The 22,096-nt window shown below is 46.0% G+C and overlaps 1 protein-coding gene across 1 annotated transcript; it reads left to right on the top strand.

The window, feature by feature from the left end:
• Positions 1–2,985: 2,985 nt before the first annotated feature.
• On the top strand, positions 2,986–18,008 carry STX10 (syntaxin 10). Its single transcript, XM_082214770.1, has 8 exons — positions 2,986–3,475; positions 6,672–6,841; positions 7,485–7,579; positions 8,190–8,252; positions 8,959–9,057; positions 10,862–10,968; positions 11,735–11,829; positions 14,523–18,008. The coding sequence occupies exons 1-8, from the start codon at positions 3,441–3,443 to the stop codon at positions 14,597–14,599; spliced, it is 741 nt and encodes a 246-aa protein (XP_082070896.1). The 5' UTR covers positions 2,986–3,440; the 3' UTR covers positions 14,600–18,008.
• The last annotated feature ends 4,088 nt before the right edge of the window (positions 18,009–22,096 follow it).

Here is a 22,096-nt window from a genome sequence, read left to right as displayed (position 1 = left end):
CTGGGGGAATTCATGGTAGCAATTCTCTTAATTTTTTGCTTCCTTGGGTTCCCTTTCTGGACTCCCAAAGCATGCCATTCTCGTTCTACTCTATTTGGGCCATACCCAGGGGGAAAGGTGAACTCTGACCTATTTTTGCTTTGACAAACCACAATCACCAATTATTTCTTAGATTTGGAAGCTCATTACAGTACAGTTAAGGACTCACATTCTGTAGCAAATCTGTTTTATTTTTATGCAGAGTTACTTCTAATGCAAATACAATCATATATATGTATGAATTATTTCAATTTGATTTGCTGAACTATTCAAAATTGCCTCATTAGCTAAATCAACCACAAAATCTTCAACTGCACTGTGGTTGCAAATTGATGCTTCCAATCCTCATATTTCATCAAAAGCCGAGTAAGCCTATGGGACTGCTGAACTCTCAACAGAATATGGTGCGGAAGTTATTGTAAAAGACCTCTGGAACTTCAAAACCAAAGCACTGCAAAAACTATTTAACAGGCACTGCAGGTGTAAGTAAATGGTGAGCAAGATACACTTTCTGAAAGCTCAAGCTCTTGCCCAATCATGCAGATTTAGCTGAAGTTGTCAGATTAGTAAGCACTGACTGCACATAGCTTTCAGCTTTGTCTTCAAGGAGCTGATTCACTACTTGGAATGACAATTTTTTCACATCCGTTTTAACAAGCCCAAAGCATAAAAAGGTCAGCTCCATTCTTCCTGTTCTCTGACAAGAGCAAGTATAGCCCAGATAGGCAGAGGCCAGGACTCTGCAGGCAGAATCCCTTCTGCAGCTTGACAACAGAGCCTTACAACTGTAAGACACACATTACACTTGATGAGCCTTTATTGGCATGGCTGGACATGCAAGAATTCTTGTACACTTTGACACATAATGCTTTCATGTACAAGACGTTTTGCACACAAAACATATTAAGAATTTAGGCTTGCTGCTGGGACAGTAGCAGTTCCCACAGTTGACCAGCAAGTATCTTGCAGGAGCATGAGTGGGAGAGATGGTGCAGGCAGGTAGTTTTTCCTGCTTTACAGCTCTCATTGCTCAACCGAGGGAAATACTGAGTCCAAGTCATGTGTCCCTTCCTCGGGAACAACAACCACAGTAAGTAGCAGAGTGTGGGGGAGGGAGCTTCTTTCTCTCTCCCTTGTCAGCTTGTGTCACTGGAATTGTTATCTGCTGCCTCCCTCCTCTGCCAGCATTGCTGAAACAAGAAATTGTGCTGTCGCCACCACGGCTATTCGACTGGGAAGAGAATTCCAAGCTATGGTGAGTGGGCCTTGCTCTCAGTGGGTCTTGCTCTCATTTTCCCTTATACTCACCAGGCTTTGTTACTAGCCGTGCGCGCACACGCTACTGAGGGGTTATGTTGCGCTCTTTTTGCACGCATCAGTTTACTAAGTCACGTTCACGCACACGTATCAGAGGCTTTCACTTTAGAAGCAAATCTTTCACTCATTCGTGACAGAATCAGAGGCCAGTTCGCATTTTTACCAGATCAACCCGATCACTATGGTGACTGAGCGAGGACTCTCTCTTGAATCCCCGTCGGTTTTCTCTCCAGGGCTTCCTTCGCTCAGCAGGCTCCTCCTCCTATTTAGGTCACCCCAGCCTCTCTGCTTACCGCTTCCTGCATGTATTATTGGACCATGACGACAGGGGCGGAGCCAAGGCTGCGTTTACCAACGTTGTAAAATATGCTTACGCTCGTAGCAGGACTGCTTCCTGTGTCCATAAATGGGCAACCAGACGAGAGACTCCATTGAGTTTCCGGGAGCCTGTCCAAAGAAGGGCTCTGCGCTTGCCCCTCCCCCTTCTGTTTACACACTGCCGCGACGTGATGTAACACGGCACTCTAGATACACAAGTTGCACACAAGGCACTAAAGCCTGCCTTAGCAATGTAACCTAAAGGCACAGACTCCCTCATTAGAAACAAATACTGCTTGTATTAAAAACAAATATTGCCTGGATACGTTTCCTTTTTCGCACATACACGGCCGTAGGTCTGTAAATACTTATCACTGAACTCCCGCGTGATCTAAATGTATTACCTTCTTCTCATAAACTCAACACGCCGTCCGTCCATGCACAACCATCTTTGCTGGGTCGCATGCAACCCGTTTTGCACGTGCTCTGCGTTGTTCCCTCCACAGCCTCGCCGCATTGTCTTCACGCGCGCCCAGCTCCCATCCCCAAGCGTATTCCAAGCCGCCGCGTTGATCTGCACATGATACACTATGGCTAAGGGTCCTACACTTACTTGGGAGTAAATTCCATTGAACTCAGCGGGACTTGCTTCTGAGTAGACATCGGTAGATGTAAAATCGCGATCCTATACACACTCTAATCAAGAGGCAAGTTCCGATGAACGCAGCGGAATTTACTTATTAGTAAAATACGCCTCAGATCGGGCCCCACATCCTAGGGAAGCCAGTTAGCAATGACTATCTTTAGCTGGTCTCGTATTACAAGCTGGCACGTTTTCCCTTACTCTTGCATCACGCCCGAGTCTCCGCAGGCGACCTTTCTTCCCCGCGGACTCTCTTTTCCTGACCGATGCCTGGGCATGCGTTGGTCACGCTAACTATCACACCGAAATAAATTGCAGAGAGTAATGCGGGAAGTACAAAGGAGCGCACTCCATTGTGCCCTGAATCTAAGTACTGTTTCTGGTCCCTTACACAACCGCCACCAACATGAATTAAAATCTCCACTTCACCCACAGGCAAGCACTGAACACCCCCCGCCCCCAAGCAGGGACTTGCAAACCGCTCTGTAAGCCTCTTTGCAGGCGCCCTTACAGTGTGAATGAGTGGCTGGAGTGTAACCGATAAGGAGCTGCGGTTTTGAACCCACGCCCAGGGAGCGGAGCCCAAGATCTCAAACGCTCAGTTTGCAGGCGGAAAATGAATGAATCAGGAAGCCGGGCGGGGTGCGGCCTGCGCTATTTTAGTGCCGCGTTTCTTAGTAAGAGTGACGCATTTTCCATCTCCAGGAAGCTGAGGCGGAGGAGGGTGGAGGAAAAGAAAGAAAGGAGGCCAAGAAAGAAACGCGAGGCTGCTAGAAGCTCCAGGGGAGATTCCTGATTGCTCTCGCCAAGCGCTCTCCACCCTTCCCCCGGCTCCTCCCCAGGAAAGTCCGGCTCCACTTTCGCAGGGGAAGGGGTGGGGGAGGGAGGGAGGGAGGGAGCGCCGGGTTGGGCTGAGATGAGAGAGGGCGGCCTGCTATTATTAGGAAAGAGGCGCCCGTAGTAAACGTGGCTGCTAAGCGGCTTCAGCTCAGGAAAGGAGGGAGGGAGGGAGGGAGGGAGGGACAGGCTGAGACGCTTCGCTCATAGACTTATATGGTTTGGCCCCCATACGCTGCTCTCCGGCCGGCTGGGCTTTTCCTGAAGGCATCTCGACCGGTCAGCAATGTCTCTGGAGGACCCGTTCTTCGTGGTGAAAGGGTGAGTGGCAGCCACTCCCACGGCCGCCGCAAACTCCGTCTTTCCTCGCCCCTGGTGGGGATGGGCGCCGCAGCAAGGCAGCCTGGCCCCGCGTGGGTCTGCGAGCGTGGGAAGCGTCGGGTAACGCGGGGATGTGGAGGCGGGGCGGAGGCGAGAAGCTAGAGAACTCTGATTAGAAACCCGCCTCAGCTAAGGAACTTCGTCGAAACTCCGTTTATTAGCCGGTCCTAATAAAGGCACTGCCCTACTTCTTCTATTATTATTATTATTATTATTATTATTATTATTATTATTATTATTATTATTATTATTATTATTATTATTATTTATTATTTTATTTCCCACCCTAATGGATCATTTCAGCCTCGAAGTTGGGACTCTATTTAGGGTTCTTGCTACAACACAGTTTATAAATTTTATGGACCGCTCATATTTGGGGAACTGTGGACATTACTAAAAAATTATTGTGCACAAATTTTCCACGATGACAGAATCGTGTGTCTGAACGAGCTACAGCCCCCAAAGTATGTCTCTGTGACAAGTAATCAGTTTCTGTAGCTAAGTATACTTACACACACGACTAAAAAAGGAAGTTACTTTGTAGAAATAGGGAGTTTTTTTTTGTAAAGTATTTTGCTTGACACTTGCACTTTGAAAGAACTGCTGAGTAGGATAACAAGGGGTTCTACTAACCACTGGGAATTAGTGATGTTTTCCAGCTTCATATTTCATAATTAACAGACTATTCCCAAAAACCCTTGAATATACTTGGTTGCGATTTGTCCCTCGATCTCCTTCCTCATTTTGTCCTACTGATCTGGTGAATGGTGGGACTCTATTTAATTTGCCAGTTTGAAGGAACACTGTTGAGTTTTGGCAGCTGGATCTCATAGATGGGAACAAGGAGATCTAGAGTTCTGTGCTTTGCTCTCTCGTTAAATCTACTCTTATTTGTTTGAATGATGAAAACAGACCTGTGCCTCCCTTTCACCACACTTATCCTCTGTGAACATCCCATTTTATAGCAGACATGGGAAACCTATGCTGCCCGCCTGGGCAGATGTTGTTAGACTCCAGCTCCCATCAGCCTCAGTTGGTATGGCCAATACCCAGGGATGCTGGGAGCTGTAGTCCAGCAGTATCAGGAGGGCCACACCTCTGGTTTACAATTGCAGTAGTTTTAACAGTGCCTTAGCGCATTCACTGCCACAGTAGCCTTTCCAGTACAGTGGTACCTCGGGTTAAGTACTTAATTCGTTCCGAAGGTCCGTTCTTAACCTGAAACTGTTCTTAACCTGAAGCACCACTTTAGCTAATGGGGCCACCTGCTGCTGCCGCGCCGGAGCACGATTTATGTTCTCATCTTGAAGCAAAGTTCTTAACCTGAGGTACTGTTTCTGGCTTAGTGGAGTCTGTAACCTGAAGTGTATGTAACCCGAGGTACCACTGTACTGTACAGAATTAGAAGGAATGGAACAGAAGTGGCTGGAAGAGAGTTGTAAGTTGTAGGTTACTTACAAGTTTGCATCTTTCAGACACCACTATTTGTTTCTGTTGTTTAATTTTAAATAAATAAATAAATAATGCAATACTGGGTAAAATCCATTAGCACCACCTTCTGGAATAATTCAGACACCTAGCAACAGAACCACTGGAATGTGGTACCCCCGGTTTGGAAGTTGATTGTACTGAAGCTGCTGAGAGGTCTAGGACAGGCATAAGCAAACTCGGCCCTCCAGATGTTTTGGGACTACAACTCCCATCACCCCTATCTAACAGGACCAGTGGTCAGGGATGATGGGAATTGTAGTCCCAAAACATCTGGAGGGCCAAGTTTGCCCATGCCTGGTGTAGGACAACTCATAGCATCATGCTCCCCAGGGCTATCTTTTGGCAAAGGCCATTTGTTAGGGGGACCAAAGCTATTTCAGTGCCAAATGAAGGCATGATGCCAGACTGGAATGTGTCAAGATGATCAGTGCCATCCAAGTTTGCCTGGAGTCGACAGACCCTCACGAGCAGCCTGCCCCCAAATGGAAGTGCCCATGGGGTGCTCAAAGCATGGTTCCATAAGTACTCCTTCGTATGAAGTATCCAACAATGAGATACTCACCCACTTACTTTAAAAAGAGTCTCCACATCAAAGGAGCTGACTTCAAGGTTTTAGGTTTATGTATATTTATTTGAGATGACCCATTAGGTGTCCTAGTGCAATTGTCAGGCTGTCATTTCCTGGAGTGCATGAGATGCCACTTGAGTTAATGAAGGTATCTTGTTTCCGATTAGATCCAACTTTCCCTGACCCAGTGCTCTCCAGGTATCGGTGGGACTGCAGCCCCTGCTAGCAAAGACAATGGTTAGGAATGATGGGAGTTGTAATCCATCAACATCTGGAGGGCACTAGGTTGGGGAAGGCTGGACTGGAGGGATCACCAAAATGCATTTACCCACTGGACATATGCAATATTCACATATATCTGTGCTAGACTGTTGTGATCTAAAACAGGGCTGTAGCCTTGTTAGACTCTGGCTCCCATCATTTCTTACCATTGGCCAGGTTGACTGGGACTGGAGGGAATTGGGAGCCCAGACCAGGAACATCCCGTTAGCCAGAGGTTTGCTACTACTGGAGTAAAAGAATGAAGAGCCACCAATTTTTTGTAAAAACTTCCTGCCTGGTCCCCAGGAGGCAATTCTTATCTGCCACCAGTGGTCCAGTGCACAGCTTTTTACAATCCCAATTTCCTCCAAGGTAACTCATCTAGACCCATGGAGCCTGGAGTACCATGTGGTTTTCCGGACAGCTATTCATACAGATTTTCACCTTCCAAACAGTCCTCTGAAGTGAACTGTTTTTTTAATGCAACAATACCTCTCTCAGTATAGAGAGGCATCTGCTTCGAGGGAAGAAACTTTGCTTTATGGGAGGCTCTCTGTCAGTTGGAACAGAGCTGCACAGCTTGCGGTTTGCCCACTTGAATGGACCCAATCGATGATATATGGGGACCCACCGGGGGTTTGGCAAACCTCTTACGCTTGTCACCTGCCTGCAGCTGCAGAAACAGAGCTGCTGCTATGCAAGGCCAGTGGGTGTTGTGTTCAGTCTGGTGGTCTCACGGCTTTGGCAGGAGAAACATTACCCTGTCCTGGCTGGCCCACCTCATCCCTGCCACTCTCTTGTATTTGTGTTCTGTAGGGAAGTTCAGAAAGCCGTAAATGCAGCACGTGGGCTCTATCAGCGCTGGTGTCAGCTGCTGCAGGAGACGCAGGTCATCAGCAAAGAGGAATTTGACTGGACTACTAATGAACTACGCAACAGCTTGCGCAGCATCGACTGGGACCTGGAGGACCTGGAGGAAACCATATATATCCTTTTGAAGCTGGGGCTGGAACAGCGTATTGGGGGGGGTGCCTCTCCAGGGAATTATGTTGCATCATTTTTTAAACGCACTGTCTGCTGCTAGGATGGTAGTAGCAGGCAATAGCAGCCCCCACCCCACCCCCATCCTGCTCTTTGCAGGGATATTTGCAAGAACTGGAAGGGGAGTAAACCCTTATTCAGTTACAAGAGAGAAGGCATTCTCAGCAGTAATTCCCCCATTTTATGGCATGCCCTAGCTGAAGAGGTTTATCTGGGGCCCATGTTGCCTTTTTTTGGTGCATGTCACCCAGAAAATTGTGACATACAGATGAAGAGAACTAGAGGGCCATATTTGGCCTCTGGACCAAAGGTCTCCCCCCCCCCCCAGTTTTAATGTTATTTTCTCTATCTGATTATTATTTTATACTTTCCTATAAAGTGTAGTGGCACACTGCCCTGAAATGAAAAATCGGATGTAGGGTGCCATATAAATTCTTTCTTAAATAAAATGAATTAATAAATAGGTAGCTTCTGCTACAGACAGAGAGCATCTGGTAGGTTAAATGCAGCATTGGCCCACATGATATTTGTAACCAGGTAGCTCTGTCTGCTTTCTAACTCGGTGACTCAAACTTAACTCACGAACACGCATTGTGGAGTCAAACCCGCGCAAGTTCAAAATTGAGCCTTCTGAGGTTGACACCCGGCGCACTTTTGTCACAGAGATGCGGGAATCAGTCAGGGTGAGTCAAATGTATGCCTTGTCACTCTTGCAGCATTTTGTCCTGTGCAGCATAAAACACTTATTGTATGCAACAGGAATAGTTCTGTTGCAGGGTTAGGGAGTCTGTGGCTCTCTGTGTTATTTGACTCCCAACAACCCTCACCAGTAAGGTCAGTGGTCAGAGATGATGGCAATTGTGGTCTAATTACATCTAGAGCGACACAGCTTCTCCATCTCTGTTCTACGGTAAGTGAAATGTTGATTGATGATTTGGAAGTGTTAACAAAAGTGTGTGGCTGGGGTGCTTTATTCTGAGAGAGAGGGTTTTTTTATTATTATTAACAAAGAAGGATCTAATTCCATACTCTAATCACTATACCACACTGAAGCTGGGACAGTACTGCATTTTATATCCAATATCTTGGCCCATAGGTGATCTGCAAGGATGTCAACTCATGTAATCTTATTTATTTCCATATATACCCCTTGGACCCTATGACTTAGGATGGGTTACAAGACGAGACTGTGTGCCTCTGCAAAAACCTACCCTTATTGTTGTTATTATTAGTGTATGAGGCCATGGTCTCATCTGATTATATTCTCTTACTGCTTCCTTTTCTTGACTAAAGGAAATGCGAGATCACATATCCAGTCCAGCAGCACAGGCCTTTGCGGAGAGGAAAAACAGAGAGGTAAGCACATCTTACCACCCTCGCCACACCTCAGTGTTTTGCTGGAAATTTATTCCCTGGGAGGGAAAGAATTATAATTGGCAATGGCTAGGGTAGCTCTTTATCCCCGGTAGCATACCCCATCCTGGTACCTCCAGAGCCTCTCACTCACCAAGTGGGCAGGGGCTGATGGGAATTGTAGTCCAGAACATATGAAGGGCACTAGGTTGGAGAAGGCTGGTCTACAGCTTCTTTGCCACAAAGGAAGTGGAGCTGGTCAGCTAACCAAGGGTAAGGTCAGCTTTCTTCTGCAAGGCGCAAATTGCTTGAATAAATGGCCTCTCTCTTTTTAAAGTGAAACATCCTTTGTCTCACTTTCAGTATCCTTGGGGTGTGGATTATAGTCCAGAGCTCTTATGAAATGCACTTGTTGATTCCCCCTTAAATGAGTAGAACCACCTGAGATCATCATCCATAATATTGCTTCTGATCTCAACACCACATCTTTTAAGAGCCATTTAATTCTGGAATGCAGTGAAAAAGGTTCCTGATCTCCTTACCAGAGAAAGGCTCTTCCTAGGCCCTGAGTTCCACTTAACCCTGCAGATTCTTCTACCCAGCTCACCCTTGCTTGCTTGCTTCCTTCCTTGCTTGGTCTCAGCAATCCTGGGAGCCCTAAGAATCCTGGGCTTGCTCAGATAGTGACCCCCTTTTCCTCCCTCTGCAGATGCTGGTGGGGAGCAGGGAACACTATGGGATGCTGGATGCAGAGGACCTGTCAACAGCTAATTCACATACTTTGGAAGAGCAGCAGTTGCATCAGAAGGTAAGAGCAGTGACAGTGAGCCACCCCAGTCCATCATTTTCACCAACATCTTACAGAGACCTAACCGTGTCCTCTAGCTTGATACCTGTATTGAGAGAAATCTTGGGCCCTAGTGCAAAAGATGCTCACAGCATCTGTACACTCCCTGTTCCCTGTACCTCTCCCCTCTCCCCCAGCTGTGGCTTCAGTCAAGTACAAGAGTGAAGAACCTGTGGTCCTCTGAATGTTGTTGGACTCCAACTCCCATCATCCTGGACAGCATAGTCAGGGGCGATGAGCACTGTAGTTTAGCAATGTCTGGAGGCCACAGGGTCCCCATACCTGGAACTGCTTTCTTCTTTCTTCCCTCTCAGACTACAGGTGACAGATATCCTTGAGTGGAGGTGAGCATAAATGCTTCCTGCCTCCCTTTCTTACAGTGAGTATGGTTTCAAACCCAGGCAGGAGGCAAGGACCTGTTTCTCAGCAGTAGAATGGGCTACTCAAAAGGTTATTGTGAAGACTGTCAAGATAAAGAAACACATTATACAGTCTTTGGGAGGACTTCTGCTAGAAATCAAATTGTTCCATGTTTATTCAGGACCAAAGCAAACCTCTTTCCCTACTCTGTTTGGTCTCCTCCCAAATGGCCATTTCAGTATGTTGACAGGGACTGTGGAGGCCCCCCCTTGCAAATTATCTCCTAATACGTTTTTGTAATTTTCTCTCAAGATCAAATCAGTATTATTTTGATCCATTGTCTTGGGGCCCCTAAAAGGCGTGGGGCCCTATTTGGTAATCTGGCACTGGGGGCTGGCAGGGCTCTGAGGAGTGACCGGAAGTGGTGGCAGGGCCAGAGGCTGATCTTGGGGAAGGGGGTAGTGATTTATGTGGTTGTAGGCCTTCTGCGAGGCAGGAGCCTGAGCTGGAGGATGGGGAGGGGTCTGAGTAGTCAGAGACTGTGGAAGGACAGGATGTTCCAGGAACTGAGGAAGAGACAGTGCATGAAGGGACGAGGCCAGCAGAATCCCCTCCGTACCCTTCCCCACTGTCCCCCAGGACCAGGAGGGGCTTGAAGAGGCAGGCACAGTGACAACTTCAGTGTAGTTCAGTCACAGGCTGTTTGTGCTCACACCGTCAGATGAGGGTACTTAAGTTTGGGGTCTAGGCCTGGCCACCTGTCCAACAGTCCAACTTGGAGTGCAAGCCTGAGGAGAGACGCCAGCTACCTAGCCACCAGAAGTGTGTGTGTGTGCATGTTCAGTGCGCCTCAGGAGCTGTAATTCTTTGTCAATAAAGAATTAAACATTTGTCCTCCTTGGACTGGGTGTGCTCAGGACGACGTCTATTGAGCAAGTACCAGAGGCCTTTCTCTTCTTGCTAAATGAAGAGGAGCCCCTTAACCACTCTTGTTGTTCAAGTGCTGGATTATTTAACAAAACATTAATGTAACAGTCAAGATCCTGAGGGCTGACTTCTGTGAAGGGATATTAACCTGTAAAGGTATTCACTAGTTTCAGTTTTTCAAGATTGCCGTTGAAATGAGTTTTGGTCCCATTTGCCTAAATGCACACAAAAAGATGGACATTTATGGGTCATATGTGGGGCGTCAGAAGTGATGGTATGGCTGCCTAACTCCCAGAGTTGCTACTCCAGCTTGGTCCTCATTTCCCCTCACCTTGAAAGCCAGCGTCCTGTTGAGGCTGAGACTTCTTTGTACAACATATTGTTGTATCATGGGCAGGAACCATCTTAGTTTCTCTTTGCTTTGAGTTCTAACAGACTCCCCCGCTGATGTCTTGCATTCTCTCTTTCTCCTTGACAGCTGATCATTGAGGATCAGGATGAGCAGCTGGAGCTTGTCTCTGGCAGCATCCGAGTGTTGAAGCACATGTCGAGTCGGGTTGGAGAAGAGCTGGATGAGCAGACTGTGTGAGTGCAGGTAGTGTGGGGTGTGCGTGTATGCTGATGTATTCCAACGCTCCTATCTTGCTCTTTAGACAAACCTTTCAAGCAGCAAAGGGGACAATGGGGGCAGCCCATTATCAGGTTGGGCCTGGATAAAATGGCAGCAGACTAGTCCCAAGGAATACAGCTCTGGCAGTCCTGGCCGCTGCTAGATCAGAGAAGAGGATCCAGAACCTTTGTCTATCTAGAACTGTGGTGGCCACTCATTTCTAACAGATCCAGGAAGGACTCGAGTTTCAGAGACATGAGCACAGGATCTTCCTGTACCTGTGTGAGCCCCCAATAGGGGCAAAGAGTGCTTTACCCTCTCTCTCCCTCCCACCCTTCTTCAGCAGGAATGGATTTCTTTGCCAGAGGGCCCCCCTCCCATTGCTGTGTACTTCCACTGCCCAACCTCATTTTCTGGTAGAGGGGAGCACCCGTGTGTTTATTAAGGCTGGTTATTGGGATCAGGGATTATGCTTGGAACAGATTGGACCCCTGGCTCCCAGTTATGTATCCCATTACTAGAAAATGCTGGTGTAGCTCGAATGAGTAGATTCTGAACTCTCTTGGCAGGGAAGATACCCCTAAAAGAGAATTGCTTGCAACCTGCCAGCATACCTGGCTGACATCCCCGTGCTTTGTGATTTTTGTGGGGTGGAGGCAAGACTCAGAAGCTCTTATTGGGAGAGGGTTGCCCTGTGGACAGTTGCCACTCGCGTTGACGATGCCTTTGCTGGCCTTTCAGGATGCTGGAAGACTTTGCCCACGAGATGGACAGCACTCACAGCCGCATGGATGGCGTGCTCAAAAAAATGGCCAGAGTCTCCCATATGGCAAGTGGTAAGAAACAGCTCTCTGTTCCAGAACTACTTTGGTACAAGGGAGATTTTACTCCTCCGCACCCCGATAACCTAATTCCCCAGACTTCTTGAAATTGCTTTCTTTTGCCCATCAGCTTTGCTCAGGGTTTGGCATCAAGTAACTGAAGGTGTTGGTTTAGGAATCGGGATGCTTGCCTTCTCCCATAAAAGAATAGCAAATGTTATTATTTTAGTGGTGGGGAATGTTTCTCATCCTGAGGGCTGCCTTCCTTTGTGGATAATCTGCTTGGAGCTGCAGTGGGGTAGCCAGGAAGCGGCACCACAGCAGATTCTTACCTTTTGTACAGTAGACTAATTCCAGCTTTGCAAATGTCAGATAATTTTACATATACACACCTTTCACCATCCAGGCAGGCAAACAGTAGTAGAGTCCAGGAACATATTCAGTCAGCCAAGACAGGACTAGTGAGGGGTGTGGCCTCAGGAGAAGGGTGTGGCTGGTAAAAGTCCCACTGACCAGGTAGAGAGGCCTTAGCTTCCTCACCCCTGCCTTCATCACCATAAACATAACCACAGGCGAAGGCAATCTGGCTTCCACAAAAGTATTCTGTGTTTCACAACTGTGAATTTCTGCCCCTTTCCCCCTGCCTCTTGCCAACACTTCCAGCACACCCCCTGCCTCTTTCCTCTACAGCCAGATTGGCCCATTCGCTTGCTGCTGGGTGGTGGTGCTGGTGGAACAATAATACAGGGTTGAGCTTAGTATTCACTTTGGAGGCAGTTTTTGCTGCCTTCCTCTCTTAATCAAAGGAGCATTTGGCATCACTGCTGAGACTCAGCAAGGCAGATTCATCACAGGAGATCTGGAGTACGTGCATATGTGTGAAATAGAATGGCAATTAAAAGAATGATGTAATGGTATAAAAACCTGAACATTCTGGTTGGGCCAGTGTTGCATCTCCATTTCTGCTGCTGGCTCTCAGCACAAGTCCCTAGAGTAACAGATGCAAAAGCAGGTTAAAACCATTTTTTTCCTGGCAGGAGTGCCACTACAGTGTCATTTAGTGCTCTTGTTTCTGGCTTACAAAGAGCAGGCAGTTGCACACAGGAATGCAGCTTCCCGAGTCAGATCCTTTGTCTACCTAGCTCAGTATTGTGAATGCCAACAAGCATCAGCTCTCCAGACACTCCCAGCCTTACCTGGAGAGGCTGGGGACTGAGCCAGAGAGCTTCTGCATGCAGATCTCTTAAGTTGCAGCCCTTCCTCCAGGCAGGCAGGAATTCAAGCTCCGCTGTATGGCATAAACAGGCCTGCAGTGTCTCTCCATCCTGCCCCACCTCTTGCCCAAGAGTGCTACAGACGTTAGCTACCTGTGTCCAGTGTTGGAAATTCCCATTGTTCTAGGCGCATTTTGCGACCGGGAATTTCATTCGCGCTAGCAGTTTCTGAGCTCTGGGCACAGTACTGTGTCTAAGATTTCAGATTAAAATGGCAGTGTGGAAGGAAAGGAGGACCCTTTTCTGCCTCCCCACTTCCAACCACTCTCAGAAGACTGGAGAAGAGTCCCTCTCAATAAGATTAAGGGGGTGGGCAGGGGAAGGACTAGACCCTGTGAAAAACGAACATAATATTTTAGCTGCAGTTCATTCTTTTTAAGCTTTGTATTCTTGTTATTTAAAAAGTGTTCCTAGACATACCACTGTTGGGTCCATAACCTAGGTTTAAGGTGCCATTTAGCTCCTAGCTTTCATATCTCAATTTCTAACGCTGCCTATGACACCAGGGCTGTGGGTTAGATTAATGCAGGGGTCGGCAACATGCGGTCCATGGGCCGAATGCGGCCCACGAAGACCGTTTTACTGGCCCAAGAGCCACCCCTGAACTGAACCATCCGCTGTGCGAGTCCCCCACGCGCTGCGCTAAACCAGCACAGCACAGCGTGGGGACTCGCCGAGCAGCGCCAGAAATCGCATCTGCACACACACAGATACCAGAAATCGTGTCTGCGCATGTCAGATGCTGAAAATAGCTTCTGTGCAGGCGTGATTTTTGGCATCTGGGCATGTGCAGAAGCGATTACCGGCACCACGAACATGCGCAGATGTGATTTCCGGTGTTGCGCTGCACCAGTCCGGCTCACAGACGATCTCCTTGGTCCAGCCCATGACCCTGGATTGTTGATTAATCCAACAAAACAGATTAGGTCTCCACACTATGGTGTTTTAATCTGGGAATAGACCACCCAACATCATTTCCTCAAATGTTCACTTGAGCTCTTTCTACTTGTGGTCTTCCAAGGATGATTCTTGCACCTGCGTCCATCATGCTTGGAGTGCAGGCCAGTGGGATGGGGCACATGGTTCAGAGGGGTAGAATATGGTTCAAATTGCGGCATCTTATGTGCTTTAAATTAATTCTGTTTAAGGTGAGGCTGGAGAACCCATAGCTCTCCAGATGTTCTTGCACTACGGCTCCTATGATCCCTGACCATTGGCTATGCTACCTGCGGCTGATGGAAGCCAGAGTCCAACAAGATGTGGAGGGCCACAGGTTCCTCATCCCTGTCTTAAAGGATCCCTTCTAACTGTTTTTGCTAATTTACAATGTCAGACCCCCACTGTGGTGGAAGGGCTGGTGGGTTCTTAACAGGATTGGTCTTCTTGCATTTAACACCATTTCCCCTTGTATTTTCTCTTCTCCCACTCCTTCAGAACGGCGTCAGTGGTGCATCATCGGCCTGTTGCTCGTTGTCATGATGGTAGTGCTGGTTCTTCTCTTTGCTCTGTGATCAAACGGCAGAACGGACATGGGGGAAGGGTGGCAGGTACCAATCCCATCCCTGTCAAGTGGAACACCGGGGCCTTGTATCCTGTGTGGGATCGGTGCGAAGCTTCCTCCAAAGATGAAAAGGAAGCGAGTCCATTTAAACAGGTGGAATGATGGATTTGCTCCTAATTGTTTAAGGCTGCAGATTTGTGAAAAAGGAGGACTGGGTTCTGGAGGTTAGGAAATTTGTGCCATCTCCCCCTTTTGTGTGTGCCAAGGTGAAATTATAGACAGACAGATGTGCCTGATAAAAGTGGAAGCCATATTGCATATGCAGTTTGTTACCCATTTTGCAAGTAGATGCAGCAGCGTCTGTTTCCTTTCCCCCACTGAGTAGCCTTTTCTTCTCATCTCTAGCAGCCAAAGAGGAAGAACATGGTCCCAGCTGACTATTCTTGCTGCCATTATAGGTTCTTATTCTTCATGCCACCTCTGAACGGGCGCAAGATTGCTGCACATTAAATGTGCCTGCTGAAGAAGCACAATTGACTAAGCCATCGGTTGTGTTTTACCTCAGCCAGTAGCAGATGGATACTGTGAAAAGACGGGGTAGCACAAAGGCCTCGCTTCCTTTTTAAAGGGCAAAATTGCTCAGAGTTGAGAACAGGCCAAAGCCATCTCACTGCATTAAGTGCCAAGAAAGGGATTTTGCTTCGTGGAACTGGCAACATCACCCCAAAGCTCCTTCTCTTACCGTGAGGCCAGCCGTCCAACAGAAACAGGGAGCAAAATGTCAGAATCTCATCACCCAAATCCCTCAGGCCTCAGTGCTGTGCTTCAGGTTGCAAGTGGTGCCAATACTTCTGGGCTGCTGCCAAGCACTTCAAGAAAACTGGTTTCCAGACACCCAGTCAGCTCAATCCCTTTCAGTTATATGGTAAACAAACCTTCTCCCCTTAGGTCTAAATCCCTGCCAAGGACACACAGTCTATGCTGATATAAAGAGGCTACTTTCAGCCAAGCTCAAGTGACTCAGTAGCCTGATGTGGAGGATAACAGTCCTTTCTATGAGGCAGCCCTGCTGTCACATGCACTCAGAAGCCATTCTGTTTCTATTGTGAAGTATTATTTAAAAAAAGGTACCAGAACAAGCTTTTTAGTTCTTCCAAGAAAAAATAAATAAAAGTTTTTATACTTCTATTTCATACAAACTTTGGTTCTGGAATGTTGCTGTGGGAAGGGAGTGGTGATATTTACATTCCCCAAAATGTGAAAACAAGAGCAGCAATGGCCATCCCGATGATGTCAGATTGTCACTGGCTGCTGGACACTGAAGACCAACAAAATATGAAGCGACAGAAATTCCCCACCTCTGAACTAGAAGAGAACCCTACTTTGATCTAACTAGTCTAGCATTCTGTCTTCAACTATGGCCGGCCAGCCACAGAAGTTATTTGAAGCTAGGGATCTAATGCACTTTGAATGCACTCTCAGTCATTCTTACTGAATTGTGGGGGCATTATTTAAGATGATTCTTAACTGATTGCCTAAAGCTCAAGGCTGTGATCACATTGCATTCCAAGCAACCGAGTAATTTCTCGCTTGTCTTTTCCCTTTTGCAGCAGTACAAACCTCGTATCATGTCCTCCCTCCCCGAGAGCCTTGCTGTGCAGTTTGCAGGCTAATCTGACGTTGTTCAATCTGTGTTCAGTGGGGCTTAGTCCCAGGGAACTGTGCACAGCAATTTAATTGGAGCATCTCTTTTCAGTAGAGTAGTAGAAATTCAACCAGTTCTGCTGAACTCAAGAAAAGGTAAATATGCTAATCAAATGATGCCCGATTTTGCAAACATTTATGCCGTGGTTTAGGGAATGCTTTGTCTAGTCCAGGGGTGGGGAACCGGTGGCCCTCCCAATGTTGCTGGAGTACAACTCTCATCAGCCTTCACCATTGGCCATGCTGATAAGGGCTGGCAGGAGTTGAACGAACAACATATGGAGGGCAACCAGTTGCCCATCTGTACTCTAGTATAGGGGAGTTGAAGAGCAAGATATGAAATTTAATGAAACACACAAACATGAATCCCAGTTGTATTTGTTTTGTACAATGGGGTTGCTTAATTTGGAAATAGAAGTTACTTAGCCCGATGGAGCCACAGAAATGCTCCAAAGCTTAGATACCTACCTTAAGCAAATCCAGTCTGTTTTTAATTTCAGCAAGGCTGCTCCATGATAAACTCCCCAGGGAATAATCAAGCTTACAAATGAAATGGTCAGGCACGCAACTGTTACAAACTTTTTTTTTATTAACATTTCTGAATTCCTTTTTTATTTTTAATCTTTACAGTAGTTAATGTGCAATTTCTTGATACTCTCAGGTCACAGGGATGAGGGAGTCACAAAATTTTTCTTGGCACTTATAACACAGAACAAATACTGGCATTATCCAGGGGCAAAGAGGTGGGCTTTAAGGTGAAAAGCAGGGGGTGCTGAGGGAGCTGGGGTGGGGTGGGTGGGGGAAAGGGGGAGGATGCTTTTGTTATTTCATTTTAAAGGATCTGTTTTCCTCTCTGAGAGGGTTTTACAAGGGGCAAGGGAGGGAGAGGGGCTGATATTGGAGTAGCTGCTTGCATCAACCCAAAGCGCCTGGAAGGGGGAAGAGAGAAAAGTCCATGCTGCATCTGCACAGAGGTTACATAATCAGGCTTTGTTAGTGCTTTTCAGTGTACATTTTTTTGTCCTTTTTTATAAAATTGTTTGCTCTAGTTTAGAAAAAAAAGAAGAACCCAACAAAATCAAAAAATAAAAGATGGACCAAAAAGTGGATACAACAAAAGACAGAAGGAGGCCTCATTCCCTTCGCCCCGTTGTGGGATTATTCCCATTTCCCACAGAAAGCCTGCCCAAGATACAAATAGACCATGGTGGGCGGAGAGAATTATTCAGCTGGCTAGAAGGAACCTCAGAGAAAGATTATAACATTTTGAGTCCAAGTGATCCTCAGAGATCCTCTAATATAGGTAATTCTTAAGTTTCCTCTACTGCAGGACATTTATGCTGGATCTCCCCATTCTGTTACATCTCCAGATAATATCCATGGGACTAGACAGTGCTGTTTCAATTGCCTCAGAGTGGGTCTCCCCAGGATGCTACCTACCCAGAATTCCAAAAAGCACAACCCCAATAGGTCATATCATATGTCCAGACATTCCTCTTCCAGTGTCCCTTTGTTTTTGAAATTTAGATCTGGCAGTCCTACCAACACAGCTCACAACACAGAGAAACAGGATAGGATCCTTCAAATGTTATTTCAAGGTTAGTAGCTACTTTGGGCCAACTCTCCTAAAGGTGCCAAGCCTCCTGGTGAGAAAATGTACAACTCTTATCTTTTTGGCCTAGGAGATGCCTTAAGCCAATCACACCTGATTTTTTTTAATAAAAAAACAACCCTTTTGCATGCAGACAAATGCTGCAGGAGGTTATTCTGTTCCATGCTCCAGTATAAATAAAATTGCTCACCTAAGTTCAGCCAAATGAGATTCAGGATAAAGGTTAAAAAAAGGTAAAGGACCCCTGAACGGTTAAGTTCAGTCAAAGGTGACTATGGGGTGTGGTGCTTATCTCGCTTTTCAGGCCAAGGGAGCTGGCATTTGTTCACAGACAGCTTTCTAGGTCATGTGGCCAGCATGACTAAACCGCTTCTTGCACAAAGGAACACTGACGGAAACCAGAGTGCACTGAAACACTGTTTACCTTCCCGCCCCAGCGGTACCTATTTATCTACTTGCACTGGTGTGCTTTCGAACTGCTAGGTTGGCAGAAGCTGGGACAGAGCAACGGGAGCTCACCCCGTCACGGAGATCTGAACCGCTGATCTTCTGATCCGCAAGCCCAAGAGGCTCAGTGGTCAAATACAGTCAGACCATTTGTCCATCGAGCTAAATTTTGTCTGTGCTGTGATCCCCAGCCCTACCTGAAAATGCCAGAGATTGAACTTGCATGCAAATCACTTGTTCTACCTCTGACCTCTGACTCTTCCCCCAAGCGCCCCTGTAATTTCCATGCACACTTCTGTCCATATCTAAACGGCTTTATGTTAGGAAGAAGGATCAAGAAGGTACTCAGATCAGTTACACAATAACTTATTGGTTTGATTGAACACTTACTTTCTACAGATGTTTCAAAACTCCAATAGTAGGTTAAAAAGTGTTCTTTCCAAAGCTCTGGAATCAAACATCGTGGCTGATATACAAAAGGTAAAACTCAAATTTGCTGACTGATTCTTTGGAAACCAAACAGCCAATGGGGCTTCCGATTGGCTGCAGGAAGCTTATGCAGCAAATCAGAAGCCTTGGTTTCTGGAAGTTGAACGAACTTCTGGAACAAATTCCGTTCAACAACCAAGGTATGACTATGAAAACTTAGAAAAGCTAATGGAAAGCAGTCAAAGCAAGCAAACAAGCTTCTATTCTCACAATGCAGCAGCAAAGCATGTCTTCCACTCTATATATATGCAGAAGGTGATGGTATGTTCAGTCTTAGCTTAGGTTTGGCCTTATCATACACATGGTAACAAAAGTGCATTTGGCCTAGGCATAAATGTCAGTTTTAGCTGTGTACCCTAAAATGTAAGCCATGAAATGCATTCCAGCTGGAAGGTTAAAAAACCAATTTTTGGTGAGTTACTAGTCTGGGAGGCAGCATTAACAAGATGCATAATTTATGATAGACCTGTCATTCCAAAGATGAGAGTTTGAAGCGACATTTTATGTTGCTTCAAACAATGGCTTATACTTTAACAGGGTTCAAAGTGAGTTTTGGGGGCTTGTCCTGTTTTGATATGATCTAGTTTCTACCACCCACCCAGAAGTCTTTTTCTTCTTCTTTTGATCAGGAAAAATAAAATAAAGCTTAATTTACTGGATCAGGTAAGGATGTAGCCCCACCACAGTGTTTTTTAAAGAGTGCTTCTTCCAATGATGGTCTTACGTGAAGGTTGTGGAGAAAAGTAGGCACACAAGGACTAGTACGTGAAGAGGAACACAGGAAAGCATTCTAGCCTCTTTCACCACATTTACTTAGAATTTAGAGTAATTTCCAAACCAAATATAAGCCACCCAACCTTCACTTCTCCAACTTGATTCTCTAGAAAGAGAGTGAGTTCCGTTACAAATTCCAGTTCTGCCATCACTGGGAGAGAGGAGAGGGAAATCTATTTGAACTTGTACAATTTAGAACTTAATAGTCAAATGGGAGAGGTTTGGTGGGGTGGGGGAGAAAGTAAGAGAAGAGAGTATGATGCACATCAGTCAGCCAGTGTAATGATGTGTGTATATATCTGAGTAACAGAGTCAATGACCTGGCATTTGGGGGAGAGGGACTTGGGCCATATGCAACTGGAGTTGGATTCAACTAGTAACTTCATAACCCCATAACAAATGGTGGCCTCATGTGCATTAAATTATTCACCCAGCCATTCAGCAACACTTAGATGAACATGCAGGTGTGCATCCAGGGGCAATGTATATGTATAGTTGCTTACACATGTGGTTCTGTTTTTCTGGATTAGGTTGAAAGATGCCTTGCAACCAAGCTGATGTCTTATTTTGTTCCATGTTCATATTCAGCATGACTTAGAACAAGGCCAGTCCTCAAGGGACATCTCATTAAATTTCCCTTCTAGAACTATCTGAGCAATCAGATTAAGAAAATTAGAATGAGTTTGCCACTTTTTTTTGTAGTGAATATCTATGTTTTTAAATGTTACTTTCCTATCACTTCAACTTCTTCAGGGAAAAATACAAGGGTAAAATGAGTGAGCTTAAGTACATACATGACCATATAATGCAATAGAAAAATAGGGCATGCTGGGCGATAAAATAACCCTTTCCTGTTTAAACGCAGCTACTGGGGAAGGAGAAGAAATGGCCTGAAAGAAAGCGAGAACTTAGTGTTATGTCAGAATTGTGTCAATGCCAAAATTTATGCTTTCAGATCTTGGCAAAATGTGATCCATTCCTCCAAGCGTAGTGCAAATGCTGACACAGTCACCAGCTAGCGTGTGTCTGCATCACTAAATAAACCCAGTTTATCATGAGTTTCCACCAACGGAGGCACTGGAATGGCAATTCTGGGAAAGATTGAAAAAGAATATTCTCAGCAAATTCATAAAAATACAATTCCCATGATTTCCCTGGAGAAGTCATATCATTTAAAGCAGTATAAACCTGGCTTAGGTTTGAAATGTAGATCTGCCTACAGTAAGTTTAGATTATTGCCAGCCCTTTTTATTTAAAAACAAACAAACAAACAACCATTTCACAGAAATACAACTGTGCTGGGCCAACATGGAGCCAATGGGGAATGCTACGCATCCAGCCTCCTGGACTTAAGCTCAGTCTCCTGCCGCCAAAGGCAAAATGAGTGCTCATTTAAACAGTACTTCCTTTTAACATATTCACATGTCTGTCTTTGTCTCCCTCCAGTGGAAGGAAAGGAAAATGTCCTGCTTTTAGTATCAAATAACTCATTAAAGAAACAACAGCTAATACTGCCAACTGTGCAAACAAAAGAAAGCCAAAAATATGCCCTGAAGTAGAAGCCAAGTCCTTTCTACGATGAAGCAACGTTGTAGGACATACAAAATGGATGCATGCCATCTTAGTATTTCAAAAGCCACACTCTATTGTACATAACTTTTCAGTCATGCAGCTGGTTGGTGGCCATTTTGTCAAGTTACCTAAGGAGAGTTCTGACCAAGATATCGAGACCCAAAATGTATCCTTGCAGTGCAACCCTGTGCATGTCTACTCAGAAGTATATCCCACTCAGTTCAATGGGACTCACTTCCCAGTTAGGTATGCTTAGGATTGCATCCTTAGTGTTGCAAATGTTCTCTCCTGGGTGCAGAAATACAAGTAAAATTAGTGAAGAAGTAAGCATAGATTTGTACTAGTAGGTGAAGCAGCCACTACAAGGTATGTTCCTCCTGCGCCACAAAATTAAATGTACCAGGGTGTTCTCTGAGCTTGCCTACGACAAGTGAAAATATACCCCAGCCCACTTGTCAACATGGAGTAACTGCCAATGCTTAATTAGGAGCACTCAGAGCGAAGTGCTCACTATATGCTAGGCTGCTTTTGAGCCCTTTTCATAACAACAACATGTTCAATTTTTGTTACTGATCTCCACATCAGAAGTGGTGGGATCTGAGTGTTGCAACTCTGGCTGTAACATATCCAGCACAGAGTTGGTACTACCCACTAGAACAGTTTATTAAAAATTATAAGAGAATTATTTCACAAGAGGTAACTAGGCCTGCTTAGTCTCGCTTCCTCCTCACAAAGAAACAGCGGCCTGAGCCCAGGCGACCACTGCTGGCCTTCCCTTAAGAGAAACGGGACTTTCCCCAGACCAGGCCTGCTTCAACTGACCAATGAGTCGACATGAGATAGCCAGCCCAGCTTAAAAAGCCCGTTAGTCTTCAAGATGTCACAGCATTTGCCATCTTTTTGCTACTA

This window comes from Podarcis vaucheri, assembly GCF_965113315.1.
Source record: "Podarcis vaucheri genome assembly, chromosome: 2".
In the NCBI taxonomy this organism is placed as follows: Eukaryota; Metazoa; Chordata; class Lepidosauria; order Squamata; family Lacertidae; genus Podarcis; species Podarcis vaucheri.
This window is presented reverse-complemented; position numbering and strand designations above follow the sequence as displayed.

Excerpts from the sequence above, each read along its gene's own strand:
- STX10 (XM_082214770.1), top strand. The coding sequence starts at position 3,441 with ATGTCTCTGGAGGACCCGTTCTTCGTGGTGAAAGG. Across the intron at positions 3,476-6,671 it reads CCGTTCTTCGTGGTGAAAGG|GGAAGTTCAGAAAGCCGTAA; the intron begins GTGAGTGGCAGC and ends TGTGTTCTGTAG. Across the intron at positions 9,058-10,861 it reads AGCAGCAGTTGCATCAGAAG|CTGATCATTGAGGATCAGGA; the intron begins GTAAGAGCAGTG and ends TCTCCTTGACAG.